Source organism: Cavia porcellus, unplaced genomic scaffold, assembly GCF_034190915.1.
Source record: "Cavia porcellus strain 051 isolate PalLab524CR breed Dunkin Hartley unplaced genomic scaffold, mCavPor4.1 scaffold_25, whole genome shotgun sequence".
Classification (NCBI taxonomy): Eukaryota; Metazoa; Chordata; class Mammalia; order Rodentia; family Caviidae; genus Cavia; species Cavia porcellus.
Window position 1 is genome coordinate 44228417 of NW_026947508.1, and position 27115 is coordinate 44255531.

The 27115-nt window shown below is 33.6% G+C and overlaps 1 protein-coding gene across 5 annotated transcripts in view; it reads right to left on the reverse strand.

The window, feature by feature from the left end:
- Window positions 1-27115, reverse strand: part of Agbl4 (AGBL carboxypeptidase 4) — a 1435759-nt gene that overhangs the window by 1304503 nt on the left and 104141 nt on the right. For 4 of the 5 annotated variants that reach the window (XM_063236476.1, XM_063236477.1, XM_063236474.1 and 1 more), the window contains exon 2: window positions 16275-16397. The exons of the other annotated variant lie outside the window; for it this stretch is intronic. In XM_063236476.1, coding sequence (XP_063092546.1) covers window positions 16275-16397 — 123 coding nt within the window. The remainder of the gene's footprint in view (window positions 1-16274; window positions 16398-27115) is intronic. 5 annotated transcript variants of the gene reach the window in all.

Here is a 27115-nt window from a genome sequence, read left to right on the forward strand (position 1 = left end):
CCTATAGGGATTTTTATTTCAGGTATTTTTGTCTCACATCTTTGTAATGATTTCATATTCTTTTATTGAGTTCATAGTTCGAACAGTGAATTGTTTTTGGTAAGCTCATTCAAATTTTTATCTATTTCCCCAGAAATCACTATGGGCATATTGAATGAATTGCTGTGAATTTTTGGTTCATTTTCTATTTGAGCTCATCTATTTTCTTCATGTCTTCCAAAAACTTTTCATACAGATTTACTACCTGCTATTTGGTATTTATCTTCTTCTCATTTTGTGATCCCTTGCCCTGTCTTGGGAGACTTGCAAGAACTCAGGAATCTTCTGTTGCCTACTTCTCAATGAATATCTATATATATCTATGTCTATCTATCTATCTATCTATCTACTCCTTTATTCCTTGCCCCATTTGAAGGGTACTGCAGTTTGAAGACTAGAAGAGTGTGGCATACATGGAGAGTTTTATTAGGATGTTGTCTTCCAGTCCATAATTTTAAGCATTGTATGTAAAATACTGCTATTTATTTCTTCTGTAATTTATTTTAAGTAATTTGAACTCTATTCCTATTTGTTGCAGAATGAATTACATATGACTGATGTTGCAGCATCAATCATATGACATTTCTTATAGTAGTCTTCGCAGTTTCCCTTCCCCGATGTCTATCCTGTATGCATTCTATGATCATTTTATTATTTGTGGTTGTTTGGCAATAAGATAGGTGAAGTAGATAGAGGAGAATGTGAAATGGTTGAGTGAAGAGTGCAAGACACTAAGGGGGAGGTTTAAAGGAAGCGATAGTGATAGATAAGAAGAAAAGTTTGATGTGAGCATTGATGCGATTGGAGTACTTTCAATTCAGTTGAAAGATTAGTACTGGAAGAACTCAAAGATATTTATGGGACAATGGAAAGATATGAATAAAAGAGGTTTACTTTGTGGTTCAGGAAAGTAATATGCTTGTCAGATCTTACTATACAGAGGACAAAAATTAGGTAAGATATGGAAAAACCAAAGACTCACAATGGGAAGGCTAAAAGATTAAAACACAGAAGTGATTATGAGGTAACTAAGTATGGGAAACTGAAAACATGGGAGAAATTTACACATTTGAGGAAGAAACAATATGTTAAAAGTAACACTTCCATGGGCTTGACATGGAGAAAGGATATAGGAATCTGAGAAATGAGAGAGAACTTGTTAGATCAGAGACAATGAAAGAAAAAATACATAACAGTAAAAGTCTAATAAAAACAAGATTCTCTAAAAGAAAAAATAATTTCACATTACTACATCATTTAAGAAATATACAAAATAAACAGAAACTCAAACCTATATCTTATGGGAACACAAATTAAATATTCCAATGAAGTATTGCATATGCAATTGTCAAGAAGCTTCTTTGCTAAAATGTGAGTTCTCATGCTGCAATAAATCCCCTAGACCTTCCACTGAAATACTAAAGATAACTCAGACATGATTTCTATCTACTAGATTAAAGGCATCCCTTCAGAATGTGATCCAGTCCAAATTCTTGGGTCAGGAATTCCAGTTTTACCACTTCCTGGATATGAAGGTGGCATCAACAAACAGATTCACCAGCAAGAAAGTGTCCACTGAATCAGAAATATTCTTATGCAATTACATCAAATATAGTACTAACAAGCTAATCAATTACAGCGGCAGCCATCAGGGAGTTGAAAAATAACATACTATGAGGTCCAATTTTAGATCTCCTGTTAGCCTAAGAAATGAATCCACAGTAATGTTATAAGAATCATGATAGCCCAAGTATTGTCCTGTAGCTAAAATGCACTAAATATGATAGCTATATTTCCTTTAGTGAGGAAAAAAATCATTCAACAATAATTTTATTGAACCAATTATCTAAACCCCAGAAGGGTCATACCAGGAAAAGATAGAAGGGAAGATACAAAAGAAAAGAATTTAGGAGACCTGCAACAGAGTCAGCAAGCCCTCCCTCCATCTGGAGAACCTTACCAAGTAATCCAGAGACCCCTTCCACAATCCAAAGTTCCCCTCTACCGAAAGAACTCAGTATGTTGACAAGACCTGGGTGAGCACTCTTTCCAATTGGAAGGCCTTGACAATCCCTCAAGAGATCCAGTAACACCTCTCCTCCTGGAGGAGTTTGGAGAGTCACCAAGAGAGCCAGCAACCCACACTGTAACCCAGGGGAGCTTAGCGGACCTGCAAGAAAGCCAATGATTTTTCCCCCACCCAGAGAACCTCAACAGACTGGTGAGAGCACAGATGATCCCGCCCCCAAACCAGAGGGCATCTGTGGGATGGCAAGATCAGGGTTGACCCCTCCTTCCACCGACAGAATACTGGGCAGGCTTGCAAGATCCCCAGTGATACAGTACGGCCATGGCTAGGATGCACTACTGGAGAGGTAGGTTTTACAATCTGGAAAACCCTAAAGTAGCAGTCACAGTAAAAGCCAAGGGTCAGGTCACATCAACATTCTTAGACTAGTCAGCCTGGAAAGAAACCAAGACTCACTCAAATGGACCTACATGAGGAGGAATTCAGGCGACTTGCCCTTCTCTACACTGTGGGAAGCTAGCAACTGGATGAAAGCCAGTCAAACAGTAGGACCCTGACTAAGATGCATACAATAGTCAGGCAAAACTAGAGAGATTGAAAGAACTGAAATATGAACTAAGAGGTGAAAATGACAAAATGAAAAAGCAAAATGCAATCTCAGACCTCCAGCCTATCTGGAACAACTATAGGACACACAGACATAAACAACATTAGAAGACAAACACCTAGGGGCTGGGGATTTAGCTCAGTGGCATAAGCGCCTGCCGTGCAAAGCAGGCAGTCATGAGTTCGATCCCTGGTACCGATAAAATTGAAAAAGACCAAAAAAAAAAAAAAAAAACAAAGACAAAAAAAGACAAACACCTGAAATTTCTGAAAAGATAGCAAATGAAAAAAAAAAAAGAAAGAAAAAATCCACAAGACAATAGAGGAAATCAGATCAGAAATAATCTGTCAGATAATAAAAAGAAATTACTACCTCAATGAAAGAATTTCTCAGCATAGCTAGAGAAGACATAGATCAAAAAACAAAAGCATTTAGGAAAAATGATAGAAACTTTAAAAATTAAAATGCATGAAGCAGATTAAAAGAGATATCCAAGAAATTAAAAATTCCATTGAAAGCTGGAAGAACAATTTTAATTCACTGCTTGTGAAACTGAAGATACACTTTCACACCTAAAACACAGGAAGACAGCTACTGATCTCTTACAAATAACAAGGAATCATGAAATAAGGATTCAACAGCTCCAAGACAATCAAAAGAAAAATAATGAGACTGACAGGTGTCAATGAAAAAGCAAGAGTCAACACAAATGACATTTTTAAAAAACTATTTGCAGAAGTAATAACAGAAAATTTCCCAAGTATGGGAACAGAATCTGACACCCAGATAAGAAAGGCATATATCACTCCAAACAGTCATAACAAACATACATCTACACTCAGACATAAAATGATTAAGATTCCAGAAATTCAGCATAAAAACAGAATATTAAAAGCTGTTAGAGAAAATAAAACAGATCACCTATAAAGTAAATCCTATTACAACCATGGTCAACTTCTCAACAAAAACCCCGAAGTCAAGAAGAGCTTAGAGTATATTTCAAGCCTTAAAAAGAAAAACTTCCAACCCAAATGGATGTAATCTGCAAAACTGTATTTCAAAATTAATGGAGAAATAAGATACTTCCATGACAAAGAAATGAATAAATTGATCACCACCAAACCAATAATATGAAGGGTACTGAAAGATATCCTAGAGATTAAAATGACCACAATTCCAAGAATAACAGAAAAAAACACCAACCAGGGCAAGAAATTAAATGGAGGAAAAAAAAATGAGGAGCCAGCAACAGGAAACTAACATGGCAAGGACAAGCCAATACATATTAGTAATAACCATCAGTATAAATGGCCGCAAAATTTTCACCATCAGAAAAACAGACTGAATAGCATAGCAGAGATGAGAGAGAGAAGATTGGCCATAATCACTAATACAGATGGTCTCAATACAATAATAAAAAGAGACACAGGCAGAGTGGATCAGGAGATAGGGTCCATCGAGATGCTCTATATAAGGAAATATAATTAACTTGAAAGAGGGTTTACAGACTAAAAGTCAAAGATCAGAAAACAACGCTCTGTGTAACAGAAAAAAGTAGTGGTAACTTGTCCACCAAGCTGCAGATTGGTTGGAAAGACACGAAACTTTTACACTTACGAAAAACTACTCAGCTAAAAGGAAGGAAAACCTTGAGGCTTTTGTGGGTAAATGGATACAACTTGAGATTATGCTCAGGGATAAAAAGGTTCAGAATCACTTAGATGAATAGCACGCTGCCTCCCTAATCTAAAAACTAAAGGAGTTAGTGGGATACAAAATGTACAATGCACCCTGTGAAAGTGATAGGGGAGGAATTGTTTAAAAAGAGAAGACAGAAGACATTGTTACTCTTGTATCATGATTTGCAACCCATATTGTTTTCATTGCTCTATTTAGTTTGGTTATATTCTATTCCAGTTTGTCTACTTGTACTAGATTTAATGGCATGGACAGCTATCCCAAAGATAGCAGGATATATTATGGTAACCATTTTTCATTTTCTGTTAACTTAATTTGAACCTCTGTATTACTTTCACTGTCTTGTTTTGCCTGATTTTATTTGAATCTATTTTGTCTGATCATTGTCTTGTTTTGACTGATTTTATTTGAATCTGTTTTGTTTGATAGTATCAAGTCTTAGGGTATAGGCAACTACTTTGAAGACAATAAGATTCACTATGATACCCATTCTGGTTTGACTATTATCTTTTGAAGTTCTATAATGTCTCCAATGTTTCGTTTTTGTTTATTTTGTTCTGTACTATTTTGTTCAATTTTATTATGCCTGATGATCTGGACAACTCTTTTGAAGATAGGCAAGAATAACCATTGTTTCACCTTGTATTCTGGTTTTATGTCACGTACTATGTCTATCCTTTTGTTTTGACTGACCTCATTTTGTTTTGTCTCATTCAGTTTTAATCTCTTCAAAATAAAAAAAAATAAAAATAAAAAAACATTGGCAGAGTGGATCAAGAAACAAAATCCAATAGTTATGCCACATATAAGAAATAGATGTAACTGAAAAAGACTTTCATAGACTGAAAGTCAAAAAAATGGAAAATAATAATCCATGCAACGAGAATCCAGAAAATAGCAGGGTAGCTATTCTGATTCCAAACAATTGAACTTCAAACCAAGAATGATCAAAATAGACATTCACACGTACTTGTGAAGGGAAAAACTCAAGAGTAATTGACAAAATTTCATAAATACATATACACCAAGTATGGAAGCACACAATTTTATAAGACAAATACTAATATAAATGAAAAATCATAAATACAATAACACAATTCTAGTAGTGCACCTTTATACTCCATTGTCACAAACAGACCAACTAGATAAAAAGTCAGCAAACTAACAGGCCTTTGCAAAATATTCCAGTCAATGACATCAGAACACACATTCTTCTCTGCTGCACATTCTGTCAAATAGACTACCCCACAGAACATTCTTAAGTAAATGCAAAGGAACTGAAATTATCTCATGAATATTATCCGACTCTAGGGCAATGAAACTGGAAAATAAAGGCAACAGAGACCACAAAAACTCCATAAATAAATGGGACTTCACTAACCCTCCTGAATAATCAATGGGTCACAGATGAAATTAAAGAAGACATTGAAAAATATCTACAATAAAATGAAAATGCAGACACAACAAACCAGAACCTGTGGAATGCAATGGATGCAGTCATACAAGAAAAAATATGTGGCAGTGAATTCTCACATCAGGAAAACAAAACAAGCAAAAATAAACAACTTAATGCTACACCTCAAATTTCTAAAATCAAAGAGCAATCCAAGCATAAAGCCCATATAAGGAAGGAAATTATAAAGAGCAGAGCAGAAATTAACACAATTGAAGCTAAGAAAATAAAACAAATAATTAATGAATCAAACATTTGGTTCTTTGAAAGAATAAACAAAATTGATAAATCCCTAGCAAAACTTATCAAGAAAAGCAAAGGAAAATCTCAAATTCATCCAATGAGGAATTCAAAGGATGAAATCACTGCATGTCCTGGAGAAATTCAGATCTTCAGTATCTACTTTGAAAATCTTTACTCACATAGGATAGAAGACACAGAAAACTGGACCAGTTCCTAGAAGTGTATGAATTACCAAAGCTAAATCAAGAAGATATAAAAATTTTGAATAAACTAATCACAGTTAATGAAATGGAAAACATAATTAAACACTTAATAACAAAGAAAATCCCAGGTCCTGGTGGATTTATAGCTGAATTCCTCAAGGAATTTAGAGAAGACTTAATGACAATACTCCTCAAGCTCATTAATGAAACTGAAAGGGAAGCAATTCTCCCTAACTTATTCCTAGAGGCAAGTATTACCCTATACGAAAATGAAAAAAAGTCCAACCAAAAAAGAGAACTACAGGCCAATCTTTCTAATGAATATAAAGGCAAAAAATTCTCAATAAAATACTCTCAAACAATGTAGCAAATCATGAAGAAGACTATACATCAAGATCAAGTAGGATTCATCCCAGTAATTCAGCAATGTTTCAAAATATGCAAATCACTGAATATAATACACTATATCAACAGATGCAAAAGAAAAAGTCAAATGATCATCTCAATATATGTAGAAAAAGCTTTTGAGAAAGTCTAACATTCATTCATGATTTTAAAAAACCCTATAGTCAGATAGATGATCTCTACCCCAATCTGATCAAAGTCATCTATAACAAACCAATAGCAAGTATCATACTAAACAGACAAAAACTTAAATCGTTTTTATTTTTTTATTTTAAAGAGATTAAGATAAAAGAGGACATAAGAAAGCAGATCAGAACAGAACAATTTAAGCAACACAGTATTTCACTACAAGACAACTCGATATAACAGTAGCTACCATAATGTCTCTTTCCTTGAAACAGTTGATATACCTTCATATACAATAGTATCAAATATAACAAAATAATATAAAACCATTAAAGAGAATGAAAGTATTACAGGGTATTCAGAACCAAATAACAGAAAATGAACAATCTTTCACCCTAAAAACAGAAGAAAGAAAAGGATGTCAACTATCATCACTTCTAATCAATATAGTTCTAAAACATTAGGCAGAGCAATTAGACAAGAGAGAGAAATAAAAGATATCAGTATAGGAAGGGCTGAAGTTAAATTATTATTGGGAGATGACATTATACTCTACTTAAAAAATTCCAAAAATTCCAAAAGACGTCTAGATTTAACAGTGAAATTCAGTAGCATAGCTAGATAACAAAGTTAACACTCAAAAATAAATAGAATTCCTGGACACAAACAATAATCTCACTAAAAGAGAAATTACGGAAACAACATCTATCACAAAAGTTTCCAAAAACTGAAATACTGAGAAATCTAACAAAGGACATAAAATATCTATATATTGAAAATTACAGTACTCTGAAAATGGAGATTGAAGAGGATATCAGAAAGTGGAAATATATCCCTTTCTTATATGTAGGAAGAACCAGCATTGTGATAATGGTGATACTCCCAAAACTGTTATACAGATTTAATACAATCCCAATCAAAATACCATTAGCATATCTCACAGATGTAGAGAAAACATTCCTATAATTCATTTGGAACCGGAAGAGACCTAGAATAGCAAAAGCTATCCTGAGCTACAAAGGCAAGGCAGGAAGCATCACAATCCCTGACTTGAAATTATACTCAAAGTTACTGTGACAAAATCAGCATGATACTGGAAAGAAGCAGACCTAAGAATCAGTGGAACATGTCAGAAGATGCAGACAACAACTACAAAGATAATCAGCCACCTTATCTTTGACAAAGGGACCAAACATGTTCACTGGAAGAAAGAAAGTCTCTTTCATAAATTGTGCTGGAAAATTGAATTTTCACATGTCACAGGCTAAAACTAAACCAATGTCTACCATTATGCACTAAACTGAAGTCAAAGAGATAAGACTTAAGTATTAAAACAGAAACACTAAATCTACTGGGCGACAAGGTATGTAGAAATCTTGAAGTCACAGGTGTAAGCAGAGTCATTGAAAAAAAAAAAAAAACCCAGATTGTATGGGAAGTACTTCAAAGAATCAACACCGGGGATCTCATCTCATTAAGAAGTTTTTTTCACATGAAATGAAGTCATCAACAGAGTGAAAATGTAACTCACAGGATGGGAAAAAATTTTAGCCTACTCTCTCTTAGACCAAGGACTTTTACACAGAATATATAAAGAACTGAAAAAAAATCAGGCTCCCCAAATCCAAAGGCTGAATCCAAAACTGGGCATCGGAGATGAATACACACTTTTCAGATATAGAAATACAAATGACAAATAAATATATGAAAAAATGTCCAACATCACTGATCATTTGAGAAATATAAACTAAAACAACACTGAAACTCCATCTCACTCCAGAAAGAATGGCATCATCAAGAAGTCAATCCATATCAAATGCTGGTAGGGCTACGGAGAACAAGGAATGCTCTTCCACTGTTGGTGAAAGTGTAGACTAGTACAAACATTGTGGAAATCCATATGAAGATTCGTCAAAACCTAGGACTGGAGGTCCCATTCAATCTAGCTATTCCCCTTCCAGGTATTTTCTGAGAAGAACTGAAAACATCATACCACAGTGATACATGTTTTACCCATGTTTATAGCAGCACAATTTGTAATAGCTAAATCTTGGAAACAATTTAAATGCCCCCTATTGTAGAATAGATTAAAAAGATGTGGTATTTTAATACAATGGAGTAGTAAGCCATGAATAAGGATAAAATGGGAACTTTTATAGGTAAATGGATACAGCTACAGACCATACTCATAAGTGAAATATTTTAGACTTGCATGTGTAAACACTGTATCTTCTCACCAGCATAAAAGACTGAAAGAGTAAATATCATCCAAAATGTAGAACACTGCATTTTCTCCCTAGTGTAAAAAACTGAAGGAGTATATATGATCCAAAAGGTATAATAGTATTAAGCCATAAAGAAGGATAAAATCAGGACTTTTATAGGTAAATGGGTGCAACTACAGACCATACTCTTTTAAGTAAAATATATTAGACTCACATACAAAATATATCAGACTTATCATATGTATTTTATTCCTGGAATAAAAAACTGAAAGAATAAATATGATCCAAAAGGTACAAAAATGAAATGGGAAGACACTTCTCAAAAGGAAAGAACAACTGGGAGAAATGAGAAAATAAAGAAGAGAAAAGAATATATGTATATATATAAATCTCTGTTCATAAAAAATTTTTGCTTTCAATGTTTGGTAATTTTTAATGCCTATATCTTGTGAACCGTGCAACTAGTTTAAAGATAACAATGCACAACAACCATAAAAATAACAATTAACCATTGTTAATCCCCTATTATTTTTCTTTGAAATTCCATATCATGATTTTCATTCCTTTGTTATTTTAAAATTTAAAAAATTCTTGAAGTTTTACACTCTGTGGTATGGGAAGAAGGAAGTGGAAAGGAAGCAAATCATCCTAATGTTGGCAAAAGTATGTTATATACTTGGATGAGGATAACAGAAAAAACAGGATATAAAATCATTAATGAGAACTGAAGAGGAGAGAAGATTCTATAACTAAAATAAATACTAGAGAAAAAGTGAAAGGGGGCCAAATGAAAAGGGGGAGAGGAAAGAAAAGAGAATTAGAGAAAAAATAACAAATAGGAGAAAGAAGTCAAGCAACATGATATGGAGAAAAGTAAAGAAAGTAAAAGAAACTAGTCTATAAATTACATATATTGGAAGCAAATAGCAAGAGGAAGAGAAACCCTCACAACTCATAAAAAAGGGGGGGATAATGAAATAAAAAATTGAAGAGATTAACAGTAGGAAGGATGCAGTCAAAATAAAAGAAAATTTAAAATAAAGTTTGTTTGTTTGTTTTTCAGCCCCATGGCTCTTTTCAATAGCCTGGGAACAAGGAGCAGAGATCAAGCTAAGATGTCTCTATGCAAGCTTGAAGTCTGAGATGACACCCACAAGATGGTGTTAGATGTAGATGTCCACATCCAGTATGAACAAGGCACCAATGTGACCTTTCAATCCTGAGTATCTCAGACTGAATGTGACCTCCAACTGCAAGAGTCAGGTCCATTTTCACCATATCAAGTCCCTCCACATGACTTCATTCATTCTGTTTTCTAATCACTGGCTTTCCTTCTTCCTTTCACTCTGGAAACTTGACATTATAGAACCTTAGTTGGAACAAAAGGGATGCTGTGGGAGACACATTCAAACACTGAGAACTACAATGGGATGCCCACCAGGCCTCCTTCTACAACTGTGGCAGAAAAAACTGTAATTGATTAAGGAAGGTCAGTCTACAAGCAGCTGTCCACATTTTCCTTGCCAGTGCTAACTGTTGCTCACTCTCTCAATCCCAATATGGTTTCTCAGGTTCTGTGAGTGAAAGTCTTATTTTTGCTTTGTACCCCTGCAGGCATCTGGTCAGCTACTCTCTGGCAGCATGGTTTGTGAGGCATCCCCTCTTACCTTTACTTCTGTATAACTTACAACTTTTCTCTTTCTTTTAGTTGTTCCCTGGTTCCTATATAGCATCCTCTCATTTTGATAATTACCTAAACTATTGCTTTCCAGGTGTCAGACACTTCGTCATAGAGAAGCTGAGTTGGTAGCATTCCCTGTAACAGCTGCCAGTTCCTTGTCTATTAATGTTTTTAATTTTTTAATTCCTAATGGTCAGACATGTTGAATATTTTTTTCATGTATTTATCAGCCATTTGTTCTTCATCAGTGAAGTGTCTATCAATCCAGTGTGCAGGTCTTGATAGGGCCTTTAATTTGAGGTTTAATTTCTTTAGTTATCATATATTCTAGATATTAGTACCCCATACAAGGAGTATATGGGAAATCTTTTTCCCTTTTCCCATTGTGCTGATTCACTCTATTTGTTGTTTCCTTTCCTTTTCAGAAGTCTCCTAATTTGATATAGAATAACCTGGTGATTTTTGGTGTTGTTATGCAATTTGTGTTCAGTTCAGAAAGTCCTTACCTGTCTATTTCTTCAAAAATTTTATTTACTCTTTCTGTATATTAAGTGTTTGTGTTTTAATACTTATATAATTAATGCATTATTTTTACTTTATCACCTTATAAGTGGTACAAGTCTACATTCAATCTTTTGCACGTGAATAGTCAGTTTCCAAGCAAAATTTGTTAAAGAGGCTATCTTTAGTCTGGCACGTGCTTTTGATCATTTGTCAAAGATCAGATAGCTGAATGTTCCTGGGATTGTTTCTACACCCTCTATTCTGTTTCACTGATCCACATGTCTGATTCTGTGCCAGCACTATGCTGGCCATTTTGTCACATAACTTGAAATGTCAATTGTGATGCCTCATGCTTTGTAATTACTGATGAAGACTGCTTTAGCTATTCTCAGTTACCTCTAGTTCAATATGAATTTTAAAATTGTTATTTTTACTTCTTTGAAGAATGATTTTGGCGTTTGGATTAGAATTGCCTTAAACTGATATATCAGGTTTTGTAGCATTACCATTTTGACAATAATGGTTCTGCCTATCCATGATCAAGGAATATCTTCTGTGTTTTGATGTCTTCTTTGACCTACTTTTGAAGAGTATTATGTTTTTACCTGTATCTGTCATTCACTTCCTTTACTAGATAATTCCTGTGTGTTTTTTTCCATAATTTATGTCACATGGTAAAGTTTTCTTAATTTTATCTAGATGAGTTCATTATTCGTGAACACAAATGCTATTGATTTTGTCTGATTTCATATTCTTCTATATTATAGAACTTGATCATTAGTTGTAGGTATCTTTTGGTAAAATTTTAGAATCTTATATATAAGGGATCATGACATCTATGTACAAAGATAGTTCGACGACTTCATTACATTTCTTTCTTTCTCTTGCATGATTTCTATCACTGACATTTTTAAGTACTATATGGTATGGCAATAGTGACAGTGGATATCCCTATCTTGTTCCTGATTTTTGAGAAATACCTATCAGTCTTTCTCCACTAATGTGATCTTGACAGTAGGATTGCCATAATCAGTTTTTTTCCACTTACTGTGATCTTTACAGTAGGTTTGTCATAAATAATTGTTATCTGATTGACATAAGCCCTTTCTGATAAGACCTATTATCTTCAGGTTGTGTACAATGATTGAATGTTGGGTTTTTGTCAAAAGTTTTTACTGTTTCTACTGAGAAGATTGTGTGATTACATTTAATGATTTGCATATGTTGAACTATTCTTGCATCCCTGGGATGAAGCCTACTTGGTCATGATTTATAATCTTTTAAACAGTCTGTGTTGATGATTTTTGGGTCTGTATTCATTTAAGAGATTAATCTGTAGTTTTCTTTTAAGTTAAGTGCTTGAACAGATTTGGAATGCAATGCTAGATTCCAGGAAAGAGTTCAGGAGTACTTCTTCCTTTACAATTTTATTACAGAGTCTAAGGAGGATTGGCATTACATAGTCCCTGAAGTTCTTGTAGAATTTAAAGGTGAATCCATGGAGACCTGGTGTTTTCTCAGTAGGTTTATCTTGATTTCCTTAATTTCATTGCCTGTTACTGTATTATTCAGAGTATTTTATCATCTTGGTTAAGTTCTGTTAATTCATACATATTTAGCAGTCTATCCATCTCTTCTGGATTCTCCAGTTTAATGTTGTACAAGTTTGAAAACAATTGCTGCTAATCTGAATGGTGACAGTGCTTGTGATCTAACATTTTAATTACAAAGAAAGGAGGTCTCTTCTTTCCTTTTTTTGGTAGGGCTTGTCTGAGTTGTTTATTCTTTCTAAAAGTATATATTGATTCATAGATTAGTGTGTGTGTGTGTGTGTGTGTGTGCGTACTCATTACTTTGTGTTTTGATCTTTATAGACCTTCATTGCACTAGCTTTGGATTTAAGTTGCTCTGGTATGTCTTCCACTTTGAGTTACATCATTAGTTCATTTATTTGGGCATGCTCTGATTTTCTGAAATGGCCCTCCACAAGTATCAATATCCTTCTTAGGACTGCTTTCACTGTGTCCCACAGGTTCTGTCTGGTATGTTGCAGCAATAGCATTATTGTTTTATTCTGGAATCTGTCTAATTTCTTTCATGATCCATTGACTATTTAAGAATGTACTGTTTAATCTCCATGTGTTCCCATAATTTACGTGGTTTCCTTCTCAAATGATTTCTAGCTTTGTTGCAATATGATGGGATAATTTCCATTTTTGTATTTGTTTAAACATGGATTATGAACTAATATTTGGTCTATTTTGGAGAAAGATTTATGTGCCTATGATAAGAATATGTATTGAGGAGTTGTTACATAGAAACATTTGGCAGAAATCTATTAGGTCAATTTGTTTCAAGTTTTGTTTAACTCTATTTCTTTTTAAATTTTTTTGTATAGAGGTTCTGCAATATAATTGGGTTGCTGTTTATTTGACCTTTTAGGATGAGTAGTCTTTGTTTCTTTAAGTTGCATATCCTAATGCTTGGTGCATATATATTTACAATTATCATTTCTTTCTGCTGAATTTTTCCCTTAACCAATATGCATTCACCTTCTTTCACTTATCTGGTCAGTTTTGACTTGAAGTTAACTTTGGTATATAAATTTTACAAAGATTCAGGGATCTATCATTGTATGGAGTTTTTAGGTATTCAAAACCATAAGTTAGGATATTTGCTGTAAAGTTAAAGGAGATATGGAATCTGTGCATGAGTTTCAGAGATACAGAAGCTGTGTGTGAATTTCATAGCATGAGCTTTCTCCTAAGAACTCTAAGCTCCATTCAGCTATTACTGTGCCTTTTCATGAGCACATTCCTTATTATATTTTCTTTTCTTCTAGGATAGAAAAATAAAAGTACCTCACTTGCACTTCTTGAGATCCCCATTCAAATAACATTTAGTTAAATATCATACCCTGAGATAAAGACATAAATAAGATAAAACTCTTATGGGTTTGTCTATGATGATATGTCTGCAAGAAATTATCACAGACATATTTAATATAAACAATTGTTTATATACTGTAGGTAAAAATATACATTGTTAACTTCGTTATGTGGTCAAATGGGTAATTTCTTATGCTGAGCAATTTGGTAATGGCTGGAAAATGATGAATACAATTAAGGAAAACATGTTCTAGGAAAGGAATGAAGATTAATTCAAACTGTAATTAACTTTTAATTATGTCAACTTGAGAAGTTTACAATCTAAACAAGCAACTTAACAAGAATCCAGGGTCCTCACTTCATAAGCATCTTGAGCATGTGCAAGAGAAGGGTACTCTGATGATGTGAATGCTATACTCAGTTAGGAAAGGTGAGGCTACTCTGCTTACACTTCAAGAGGGAAAAGAGGCTTCTTCCCCCACTTTGGCTCTTGTTGCTTTTTGCTGTCTTCTGCCACCTATAACTGATGCCCCTATGCTATGCCACCTTGCCTTGAAACCAGATGAATATAGACTAAAACCTCCACAAACTGTGAACTCAATAAACTTTTCCTTCTTTAACTTTGGGTGTTGGGTATTTTGTCTCAGCAAGGAGAGAAAAGTAACTAAGACATACCTCAACACAATACCTACTCTCATAAAGGTATTATTCTAAACATCCTTTAAATCTTTAACTGATGTCAAAAGAATCAAAAATATTCTCTAGACACCAAGTATATCCTAGAAAAGACACCACAAAGGAAGAAGGGAAGAAGAGGAGGAGGAAGAGACAAAGAAGTTAAGGACTTTGTCCTAATTACATGCACAATATCAAGTCTACTAGAAAGACAACATTACAATACTGAGTGATGGGTTGATTGCATTCTCTCAAAATTCCTGTTAAAATCATAACCCCAAGAACCTTAGAATGTGACTTTACTTGTTTTACAGATTTAATCAAGTTAAAGTAAAAAATTACAGCAGATCATAAACCAGTGTAACTGACCTATCTATAAAAAAAGCTATTTGGATACACACAGAGAGAATACCATATGAACATAAAGGCCGAGATCAGGGGAATGTTACTACTAATCAAAGAATACCCAATACTGCTTAACAGAAGATAATCCATAAGAAGATAAGGAAGAAAAATGGGACAGATTCTTCAACACAACACTTAGAAGGAACCATTCCCTCTAATACTTTGATCTCTATGAAATAATAAATACCCATTGTTTAATCCACACACATTGCAGTACCTTTTTGGACCTCCTATAGCAAATTAATAAAAGGTGGCATAATTGCAGAGCAACATAATGCCTTAACAAAATCTGGGGATGCAGTTTAGTAGTAAATTAATGTTCAACATGATATGGTACTGGGTTCAATTCCCAGCATTCCAAAACAATGAGGAACAAAAACACTAGAAAAAAGTTCTCCAACTATTTAGTATAAATAATCATGTTTAGGGATCAGAGAATTTTATAAAAACTTGCACCAGGATACCTATGCACACAGGCACACATAAATGTAAACATCTATATATACATGCAAACACATACATATACATGGATTTCCTTCAAAAGTAAATGTTATTAATGATTACTTACAAAATAACATCTGTTTACATTTCTCAAAATTAATATTCTCAACACATTCTGATGATTGCCCAAACATAAAAAGGCTAGCAATAATAAACTCAAACTGGATGGGGACAAACAATCCAATCTTCATTTCCCCCTTCAGAATATCCATAGTATGTATCAATTATGAGGCAAGATTACTTTTGATTTTTTGTATTCAATTGAACCCCTTCTCTATACATTTTTTGAATAGAGAAATTTGGGTTTTCCTATACACTAGTTTTATAAGCATGTCATACAAAGTCAGGTGCACAGTGTTCATTGAAAAACAATTTATATCATGAAATTATTACACTTTTATCACAAAAGAATATCATGAATTATATTTTCAATCATTTAAAGCAATAAAATCTATATTTTGTACTTAATGCCTTTAGAACAAACTTTTCTCAACTTGTTCCTTTATGTTTAAATATTAATTAGACTAAATTACTCAGAACTGTCAAGTAATACTGGATTCTGAAAAAAAGCCTTCCCAGATAATGCACTTACCACTTTCAAAGCAAGCATCAAAAATAAGATGTCCTTTCTTGGGCTGTCCACAATATCCAGTTGGAAGCACCATATATTTGCTGACATTTCCTCCAATAACATCATCATTTCCCGTATTGTTGCCTATTTAAAAAAAGACGTATTAAACAGAAATCAGAGTAAACTTAGCAGGAGAAGGCGAATACAATTTAGAACACTGATTTCTCATTCTTATCATGTGTTGAATAAGCAAAAATATCCAGGCAAAAAAAAACTACATATTGCAGTATAACAGAAAAAGGATACATTTTGAAATCAGATATGGGCTGAGACATCACCTGTAATTCAAACAACTTCTCTGTGAGCCAATATAATGAATTTAACTGAAACTCTTCAAACTCCTCTCATTCATAAAAAGAGAAAAACAACCCCAGAATGCAAGTTGTGGTAAAATAATTCTATTTTTATTGTTTATTGGTACAATTTAGATATACATAATGATCATTTTCATTATAGGGATTTTGTAACCAATAATATTATACGATACATGATAAATCTTTTTTTTTTTTTTGTCTTTTTCGCTTTTACCGGTACCAGGGATCAAACTCACGACTGCCTGCTTGCAAGGCAGGCGCTTATGCCGCTGAGCTAAATCCCCAGCCCCGATACATGATAAATCTTGATTCCTCTTTTTTCCCAATCCCTTTTCAACCCCTCTTCCCCTCCTTATGTACAAAGCATTATTTCCATTTTATCCTTCTTTTATAGGTTTTTTCCTTTTTTCTCACTTTCTCCTCTCTAGTTTCTCTTTTCTTTTGAAAAATTTCTTCCTATTTCACAATATCTATTGTACATTTTGGTTCTAATTTACATTTTCAGTTTCTGACACCAGGGAGACACTGTGATATTTGTATCTGTGTCTGATTTATTTCACTTAATAGTTGGTCCTATGATGCATTCATTTACCCAGAAATGGCTGAAATGTATCCACCTTTAGGGCACAGTAGTACTCTATTGTATTAAAAACCCACAGCTTGTTTTAATCATTACTTAGTTAATGGACATTTGGGTTGTTTTCAAGATTCAGGCATTACAAATTGTGCTACTATAAACGTGGGTGCACATGTATCACTGTGGTGCAATGTTTTCAATTCTTCTGGAAAGATACTCACATGGGGATAAACTAGGTTAAATGACTCCAATCCTTGCATTTTGAAGAATCTCTACATTGAATTCCATAATGGCTTCATCACTCTATGATGCCACCATTGGTGGAGAAAGGTTCCTTTTTCCCCACAGCCTGCTAACATTTGTAATCGTTTTATTTCTTGATGATAGCCATTCTTTTGGAAGTGAGATGAAAACTCATCATTGTTTTAATTTGTATCTGTCAAATGACCAATAATGTTGAACATCTTTCACATATTTATTTGAAATTTGTATTTCATCATCTTAAAAGTGTGTACTCATCTCAGATGCCATTTTTGGATTAGGTTTTTAAATTCAGAAAGAATTCAGTTTTTCTATGTTTTATGTAGAACTCCTTTGTCTGAGGGACACCTGGCTAAATTTTTTTCCCACTCTGGGTTGTCTCTGTAGTCTGTTGGTGATTTAAAGTAACTAAATATTCAAACAGCTACAATCATTACTGAAAGCCAAATGATACGCATTAAGTTGCACCAACTATCTAATAACCATCTAATAAGTATGTAATTTTTCACAAGTACATATTCAATTGTTTAGCTACAACAAAGCAACTGTCCAATAAACAGCATGACTTCAAAATGTTTCATCTTCAGAAACAATTTGTTAAATTAGGATAAAACCTCGATTTTCTAAGAAAAACTTAATTTTTTAAAGGTTTGATGGTTTTACTTCCACTTAAGATGCAGGAAAGTAGAAAGAATATTACTTCTAACAAGAAATATCCCGTTTATAAAATTGTAACTTTCTGAAACCCATCAAAGAATTAAGATAAGAAAGCAATTAAATAATTTGACATTAAATCACTGTAAGCCTCCACCACAAACAGAGAAAGCAAACACTGACTGTTCCAGGACAAAGAACACAAAGAAGAAAAACTTGGTAAAAAATTAAGGGTATTTTTAATTATCAGTCAAGTATAAGAAATATGAGCTGAGTGCTGGGATGTAGCACTATAATCCCAGCACTGTGCCAGGTCCAGACAAGAGGACTGCAATTTCAAGCACAGACTGGGAAACTTAAAGATCCAGTGAAGCCTTATCTCAACATTTTAAAAATTAAAAATATAAATTAAAAGGGACTAAGGAATACAGTTTGGTGAACATGTATTGAGTACTGATGATTGTATCACAGAAAAACTGGGAGCCACACGTATCTAAGGAATTTACACCCACTTACAGATTTTTCTATACAGCTCTCTACAGGTATTCAAGTGAAAGTTAGAGATCAAAAAACTAGACAGGAAACTAGACAGGGGAATATATCTCGATAAAAATACTAGCTTCTGTTATACAAAAGACATGAAACTCCACCAAACTCCTTGTATCTTGCAACAAAGAAAGCTTTATGCTACAAGTAAAAAAAGACAAAACTGTAAAACCAACTGTATCATCTTAGTGCAAAAATGAGACATTTCATGAAGAACAACAATAAAAGAAGCAGTTCTTACAATTTGAAGATACATATGAAATAGTCATATGGTCAATATTTTTATTAACATTTTTCATATAGTTCTTCTCAGGAGCAGCACACTGTTTCACACAAGACCTATCAGATTCAAGACAGTTTCATGCAACAGGAAAGGGGGTACTGAGAAAACTCCACCCCCAAACTAGTGCACAGATAGCCTGAGGCTAAGCCAGTATAACAGAAAACAGTCTTGCTCTCTACATGCCAAACTATTAAGCACTGAATAATAAGCAATAATAATCTGTCTCTAGGTAAGAACAGAAGCATGGAGAGAACAACCTTTAGCACAGTTACCCAGGAATGGGCAGGAATTCAGAGTACAGCAGAACATTGTGGAAAACTAAGGTAACACTAGAAAAAGTTAAAGTCAGAGGCAAACAGTAAGTAACCACAAAAGAAATAAAACTCAAAGGCCGAACTCCTGACTAGGTTGACACATATCTCCATGTAAAATGGCTTAGTAAAGAACAGTGTCCATCTCCTTTGACAAACATTACATATCCAACATTTAATCATAAATTATACATTATAAAACTTTTAAAATCTGTATCTAGAAAGAAAAACTAAGAGCTAAAGCAAAAAAAAAAAAACCATATACTAGAAACATCACACAATGAACTGTTAAAAGTAATATTAATCTGTTGAAGGTTCTAGAAGAAAGTAAAACAAAATGCATGAATAAAATGCATGAGAAATTTCAACACATAGAAAAATACCAGGATAATAAATCAAAATAAATTATAAAATTAAAAACACAATAACAGATAAAAGAATATTTTCCATACACCCATCATTAGACAACACAGTTGAACAATGAATTTGTGAAACCTAGATCAATAAAAAATAACCTAAGCAAAAGAAAAAACAGAAATTTAAACAGGAAAAGAAAAAAGAGAGAACATGGGAAACAAAAGTTATAGAGAAGACATGAGAAAAATGTTAGGGCAGAAGAACTATTTGAAGACGTAAAATCTAAGAATGTCCCAAAATTAATAAAAGATTTCCAGTTACAGATCTAAGTACAATAAAGTAAAATAAAATAAACTTTATATAAGAAACAATCCTAGCATTTAAAAAAAGAGATTAAATGACTCACTACACTAAAATTAATAAACCTTGTCATTCTTATGATGGAAAATGTTCTCCAAAAATCTCACATTTAAAGATAGTGCTTACACAATTTTATATTATTTTATTAGTACACATTTGCAATTTATGGAATTCATAATCATTCTTGAGAGTGGATACATGTACATATTACAGTCTACCTTTTTTTTCTAAATGTATAGTTTAGATTTCTTCTCCCCTCCCTACACCCCACCATCTCCTCTTGTTCCTTTATTGACATTTTCATATGTATTGATATTATTTGCCTTAGCTGTTGCTATGGCATCTTTACATTGATTGGATTTACTATGATCTACTGGAAGACACATCTTTATTCCTCACATCCTTTCTCTCACTCCTCTCCTTGTTGCCTTAAACTACTTCCCTGTTGAACAAGATCTGTCTCCTTGTTCCTTTCTCTCCATCCTTTACCATTTTATTTGTATTTTCAGTCAATTAAGAGATACTATATATTTAAGCTCATGTATCTTATTTCACTCAACATTATATTTTCTAGGTACATGCATTTTCCTACAAGTGCCTCAAGTCTGTTATTTTTTAGAGCCAACTAGTATTCCATTATATATAGATATCACATTTTGTTTATCTAATCATATGTTGGTGGGTATACAGAATAATTCCAGGATGGTTAGCATAAACTGTGTGGCTATAAACACTGGTACATAACTATCACCGTAGTATGATGACTTAAAACTCTTTGTGGAAGATACTTAGAAGGTGGAAATCTCTAATTTCAATTCTTTGAGACATACACATACTGATTTTCATAATAGTTTTACAAATTGGCATCCACACCAACAACACAGAAGGGTTCCTTTCTCACCAGGGCCATGGTGCCACTTGTTTTTGTTTGATTTCCTAATGATTGCTATTCTTTCTAAAGTAAGATGGAATCTTAGCATTGTTTTAATTAATGGACAGAGGTGTTGAACATATTTTTCATCTATTTGTTGACCTTTTGTATTTATTTTTCTGTAAAGTATTTGTTTATTTATCTAGCCATTTTGTTCCATGAGTCTTTCATTTTAGGTGGTTTATTTTTATGATCTTTTTTATATTCTAGATATTAGTACTTTTTTCTGACTGAAAAATGGCAAAACATTTTTCCCATCCTGTAGGCTCTTCATAAGGTTTGCTATTCATAAGGTTTTTATTCTGATATAATCCCATTATTTGATTCATGCTGCTATTTCTTGTGTGAGTGAGGTTTTACTTAAGACAACATATCCTACACAAAAATACTCTTTGAGGATTTTACCTATTTTGTCTTCCAGAAGGTTTAATGTTTTCATTTTCATGTTTATATTTTTGATCCATTTTTATTTTAATGTAGTATATGATGAGAGGTAGAAGTCCAGTTTTATTCTTCTACAAACAGATAACCAGTTTCCCCAACACCACTTGTTGAATAGGCTGTGTTTCTTGCAACATATGTTTTAGGACTCTTGGTCAAAGATTTAACACTTGAATATAACTAGGGATGCATCTGTATCCTCAATTCCATTCTACTGATCTACGCATCTATTTTTGTTCCAGTGTCATGCCATTTTTATCACTACTGCTTTGTAATACAGCTTGAAATCTGGTTTTGCTATGCCACCAGGTTTGCTGTTATTGCCCAAAATTGTTTTTGCTATTCTGGATCTCTTCTGGCTGCATATAAATTTTAAGACTGTTTTCTTTAGATTTCTAAAGAATGTTTTGGTATTTTGATTGGGACATTAAAACTGTAAAACAATTTTTGAAGTATAACTATCTTTCCATTTTCAGATGTCCTCTTCAATCTTCTTTTTTAGAGTATTGTGGTTTATTTTTAGAGTTTATTCATTTCCTTGGTTAGGTTAATTCATAGTTTTTTTAAGCGATTGTGAATAGTATTGTTTTTCTAATTTCCTTCTATGTCATTCATTATTCATATACATATACATATACACATACTTACGTTTTTTTCCATGTGTCTGTGTTGATCTTGTATCCAGAGGTTGCACTTTTAAAAGGGATTGGATCATGATTTTTTTTTAAAAGACAAATACAAAAAGTTGATACCAGTGTGGAGTCACTGGCATGAATGTACATGACAATGTGGTATCAAAATTTTTGGAACTGGTGTGAAGGAAGGACTTTAAAGTTTGAAAATTCAGGCTAAAAAAAAATCCTAAAATGTTGCAAGCACTGCTAACTGTGCAGTTCTTCTCAGAGCTCAGAAGACCAGAATTATGATACGAAAGCAAAGAGTTAAGACCAATTTCAGAAAGGTTCCCTTGAAAACAACCACTCCATTGGCAGTTAGATCAGAAAATGTGTGTTATGTTTTGGCAGAATTTGTAAACATTTCATCTATGTACCGAGACTTGGCAGAAGAATGAAATTAAAGGTAGAACACAATTCACTTAGTGGAGGAAATTTCAATGCAGCCAAATGTTCTTTCAGTCTGTAGCATAAGTACTACAGGTTGCTTTTAGACAGATAAACAGTGAAAACCAAGAACACACAATACAGTCAAAAGTGGTGAAGCTTGGCCACACACACACACACACACACACAAACTGTAACCCCTCCAGCTGCTCCTACACACACACACACACACACACACACACACACACACACGCATGCACGCACACACACACACACACAGACTTGAGGAAGGTATGCTTTCAGAATGAAGCCTCAGGGACCCTTGTTCATTTAGAACCAGCTAGTCAAGTATTTTACAAAGCTTACCTATCCACTCAAAAGCTATGACAGTCATGATGGGAGAGAGGGGACAGGCTACTGCTAGAGCTGGTGGCAGACTTTGGTATTATCCACATCCTGCTGTTTTATACGGAATGTAAGAGTTTCAAGGTCACAAAATATTACAATAAAATTTGAGAAGACGTAGGAGACCAGACAGTATATCTCCGAAAGTGTAATACATATAGTTATAAGCATAAGGTTGAAGGTAAAGTGAAGACTCCAAGAAGTTGAGAAGGCCTGGAAATTTAAACATCTACTGAGGAAAACTGCAGACAATGAGCTGCACTTGTCCAACATAAACGCTGGCAGAGCTGCAACTTCAAGAGGTAGGACTGCCCACGTTCTTTGGAGCTCACAGTTTCACCACAGCTTGCCCTAGGGTTTGTGGTTAATGCAGTTAATGAATTTATTTGCACTGCTGGTTTTTAGGCTTGGTTTGGTGCGAATGCTATCTATTCCTTCATTCCCCTCCCCTTATATAATGGGAATCTTTATCGTGTACCACTGTATGTTTGAAGTAATGCTTTTTAAAAAAATACAGGTTCTCAGCTAAAAATTTGCCTTGAGTCTCACAGGAGACTTTGGATTTAGCCTTTTAAGCAATGCTGAAAGTATTATGAATTTCACAAGTCTTTAAGATAGAATAAATCCACTTTGCATAAATAGATAAACATGAGCCTTTTGGAGGGGCAAAACATTATGGTTTCAATCTGTGCTCCCTCAAATCTCATTTTTACAGGTGGAACATGTGAAAGGTATTGAAATGTGCAGACATTGTAGTCATCAGTAAATTAGTCCACTGATGAGTTTTTTTTAATATCTAAGTCCAAGATAAAATTGGACTGAACTTCTAAAAGTGGAAGGAAAAATAAACTTCTATACTTTAAAGTTTTTGGAGCCATGTATTATCTTTCAGAAACATCAAACTAGCCTATTACATTCCTGGGTGTATAACATCAAACACCATGATTCAAAAACATAATATTATAGAACAGAAATATTATAGAAATAATAAAAAATATAGAAGTCCATATTCAACACTTCTATTTCAGTACTTAATAGAACTACTTAACATTAGCAATATTGGGAAAGCAAAGGAGAATGTCAGATTAGGCTGGAATCTTACAGTGAAAAAGATTGAGAGAAAGTGGAAACTAGAAGGGTGTTATAATGAACATCTCTGATCTGAGGATTCGAGAAGCTGAGGTAGAAGGATCACCATGAGAGGGAAAAAAAAAAAAAGAATGATCACCAGGACTTTAGGTCAACACGTACTACATAGTGAGATCCTGGTTCAAAAAAAAAAAAAAAAAACAAAGGAAAGGGGGACTTTCTGAGGATGGAAAGAAAGAAAGAGATTCAGGAAACGAGAAAGATATTAGACAAAATGAAAAAATCAACAAAAGGAAAGAAAAGAAAGAAAAAGGAAATTCAAAGAAACACATGACACAATATTCAACAGAAGTCTCAACTCTGGAGCAATTAAATGGGACCCAACTATACAAGGATATTATAGGCCCTGAGAGAATGGGCCCATCAAATTGATTCTTTATGATATTTGCATTTCAATCAGGTGTTGTTCATAAAATTTTTTCTCACACATATGTTCAAGACTTCTTTTTTTAAATTTTATTTAAAGAGAAAAAAACAAACAGAAAAAGGGCACAAGTAATACAGAATTTCAAAAAATAAACAGTAAGAAATCACTAGTTAATAGATTACATATTGTCATCTTAGAAATAGTTGTTCAAGTTACAAAATTTTAAAAAGTGGACAAAGTGGACATTCAGACAGTGAGAGTGCAAACAGTTCTGTTAAATGATCCAACAAAAACTTAGTAATATAGTTATCTATCTTACACACTTAAATATACATGTAGTTATATGCTTTATAGCACTTTCTTTTCCTCTCATTTTACAATATCAATTACACATTTGGGTTTTATTACTAGTATAGTTCTATTATTTGTTAAATTTTAAAGAGATTAAGACAAAAGAGGACATACCAAAGCAGATCAGATCAGAACAATGCAAGTAACACATCATTTTACCACAAGACAACCCATATTAACAGTAACTACAGTGTCTTTCTTTGAAATAGTTGAGCATAGCTTCATACACAATAGTATCAAGCACAACAGAACAGTATAAAACCATTCACAAGAATGAAAGCACTACAGAGCTTTAAGAACCAAATAGCAAAGAATGAGCAATGGCTGCTCTATTATCTCATTTTCCATAGAAAATTTATTTATATTATCACACAAAATAATATCCAATAAGATATAACAGGATAGAACCAAAAGTAACAGAAACAAAAAAGTATAGTAGGACTTCAGAGTAAGATGATATTAAATCAGCTCTGGCTATTCTAATGTATTATTTTCTTTAAAATAATTGTTTATACTATCACAGATAATAAAATCCAACAAACTAGGATAAAACAATTCCAACTAATGAATGCAGACATTATAAGGCTTCAGAGCAATGTAATGGGGAATCATGACTACTATGAACTCTTATGTACTCTCACCACTTCTTACAGTAGGGAGACTATTCAGTATTTATATATGTGAGTTTGATTTATTTCGCTAATGAGTATGGTCTCAAGTTGTGTCCATTTATTTATAAATATCTCAATGTGATCATTCTTTATAGCTGAGTAGTACTCCATTGTATAATATTACCACAGCTTTTTTATCCATTTCTCAGTTGATGGACGCTTAGATTGTTTCTAAGATCTGGCAATTATAAATTGTGCTGCTATAAACATGGGTGTACACATATCACTGTGGTATGATGTTTTCAGTTCTTCTGGGAATATGCCTAGAAGTGGAATAGCTAGAACAAATGGGACTTCCAATACCAGATTTCTGAGAAATCTCCAGACTGATCTCCACAGTGGCTGCAGCAGTCTACACTCCCACCAATAGTGCAGGAGAGTTCCTTTTCCCCCACAGCCTCTCCAGCATTTGTTGTTGGTAGTTTTCTTGATCCTGGCCATTCTTTCAGGCATGAAATGGAATCTCAGTGTGGTTTTAATTTGCATTTATCTAATGACTAATGATGATGAATATTTTTTCATGTATTTATTTGCCATTTGTATTTCTTCATCTGAGAACTGTGTATTCATCTCAGATGCCCATTTTTGGATTGGGTTTTTGAATTTCTGGAGTCTGATTTTTTTTTAATTCTTTATATGTTTTAGACAGAAGTCCTTTGTCTGAGGGACAGTTCACTAAGATTTTTTTCCCCGTTTGTGGGTTTTCTTTTCACTATGCTGGAGATTTCTTGTGACATGCAGAAACTTTTAATAAGACGTAATCCCAGCTATTGATTCTGGGAAGTATTTCCCATGTGATTTGATTCCTGTTCATGAACTCTTTACCAACCCTTATGTCTTCAACATTTTTACCTAATTTGTCTTCCAAAAGATTTAGTGTTTCTGTTTTAATATTTAGATATTTGATCTATTTAGATTTTAGTTTAGTATATGGTAATAGGCATGGGTCTAGTTTTAGTTTTCAGCATGTGGAGAGACAGTTTTTCCAGCACCATTTATTAAAGAGACTGTCATTCTTCCAGTGAACATGTCTGGACCCTTTATCAAAGATAAGGTGGTTGACTGTGTTGGTAGTTGTGGTTTTATCCTCTGATCTATTCCATTAATCTTTGGCTCTGTTTTCATTCCTGTATCATGTTGATTTTATTACACTTGCTTTGTAGTATAACTTCAAGTCAGGGATTGTGATGCCTCCTGCCTTGCCTTTGCTGCTTAGAATTGCTTTTGCTATTCTAGGTCTCTTCTGGTTCCAGATGAATTTTAGGATTCATTTCTCTAGGTCTATAAGGCATGTTGATGGTATTTTCATTGGGATTGCATTGAATCTGTATAACAGTTTTGGGAGGATAGCCATTTTTACAATATTTATTTTTCCTATCCATGAGCAAAGGATGTCCATTTTCTGAGATCCTCTTTAATTTCTTTTTTCAGGGTATTATAATTTTCCCTGTATAGATTTACTACTTTTGTGAGATTATTCCTAAGTATTTCATTTTTGGATGTTAGTGTGAAGGGTATAGCTTCTTTTATTTCTTTCTCAGTGATTTTGTTGTTAGTGTATAGAAATGCTATTGATTTTTGAGTATTGACTTTGTATCTAGCTACATTGCTGAATTTATTTATTATACCTAGGAGTCTTTCAATGGAGTTTTGAGGGTCTTCTATGTAGAATATCATGTCATCTGCAAATAATGATAATTTAACTTATTCCTTTCCTATCTTTACCCCTTTTATTTCTCTCTCTTGTCTTATTGCTCTTGCTA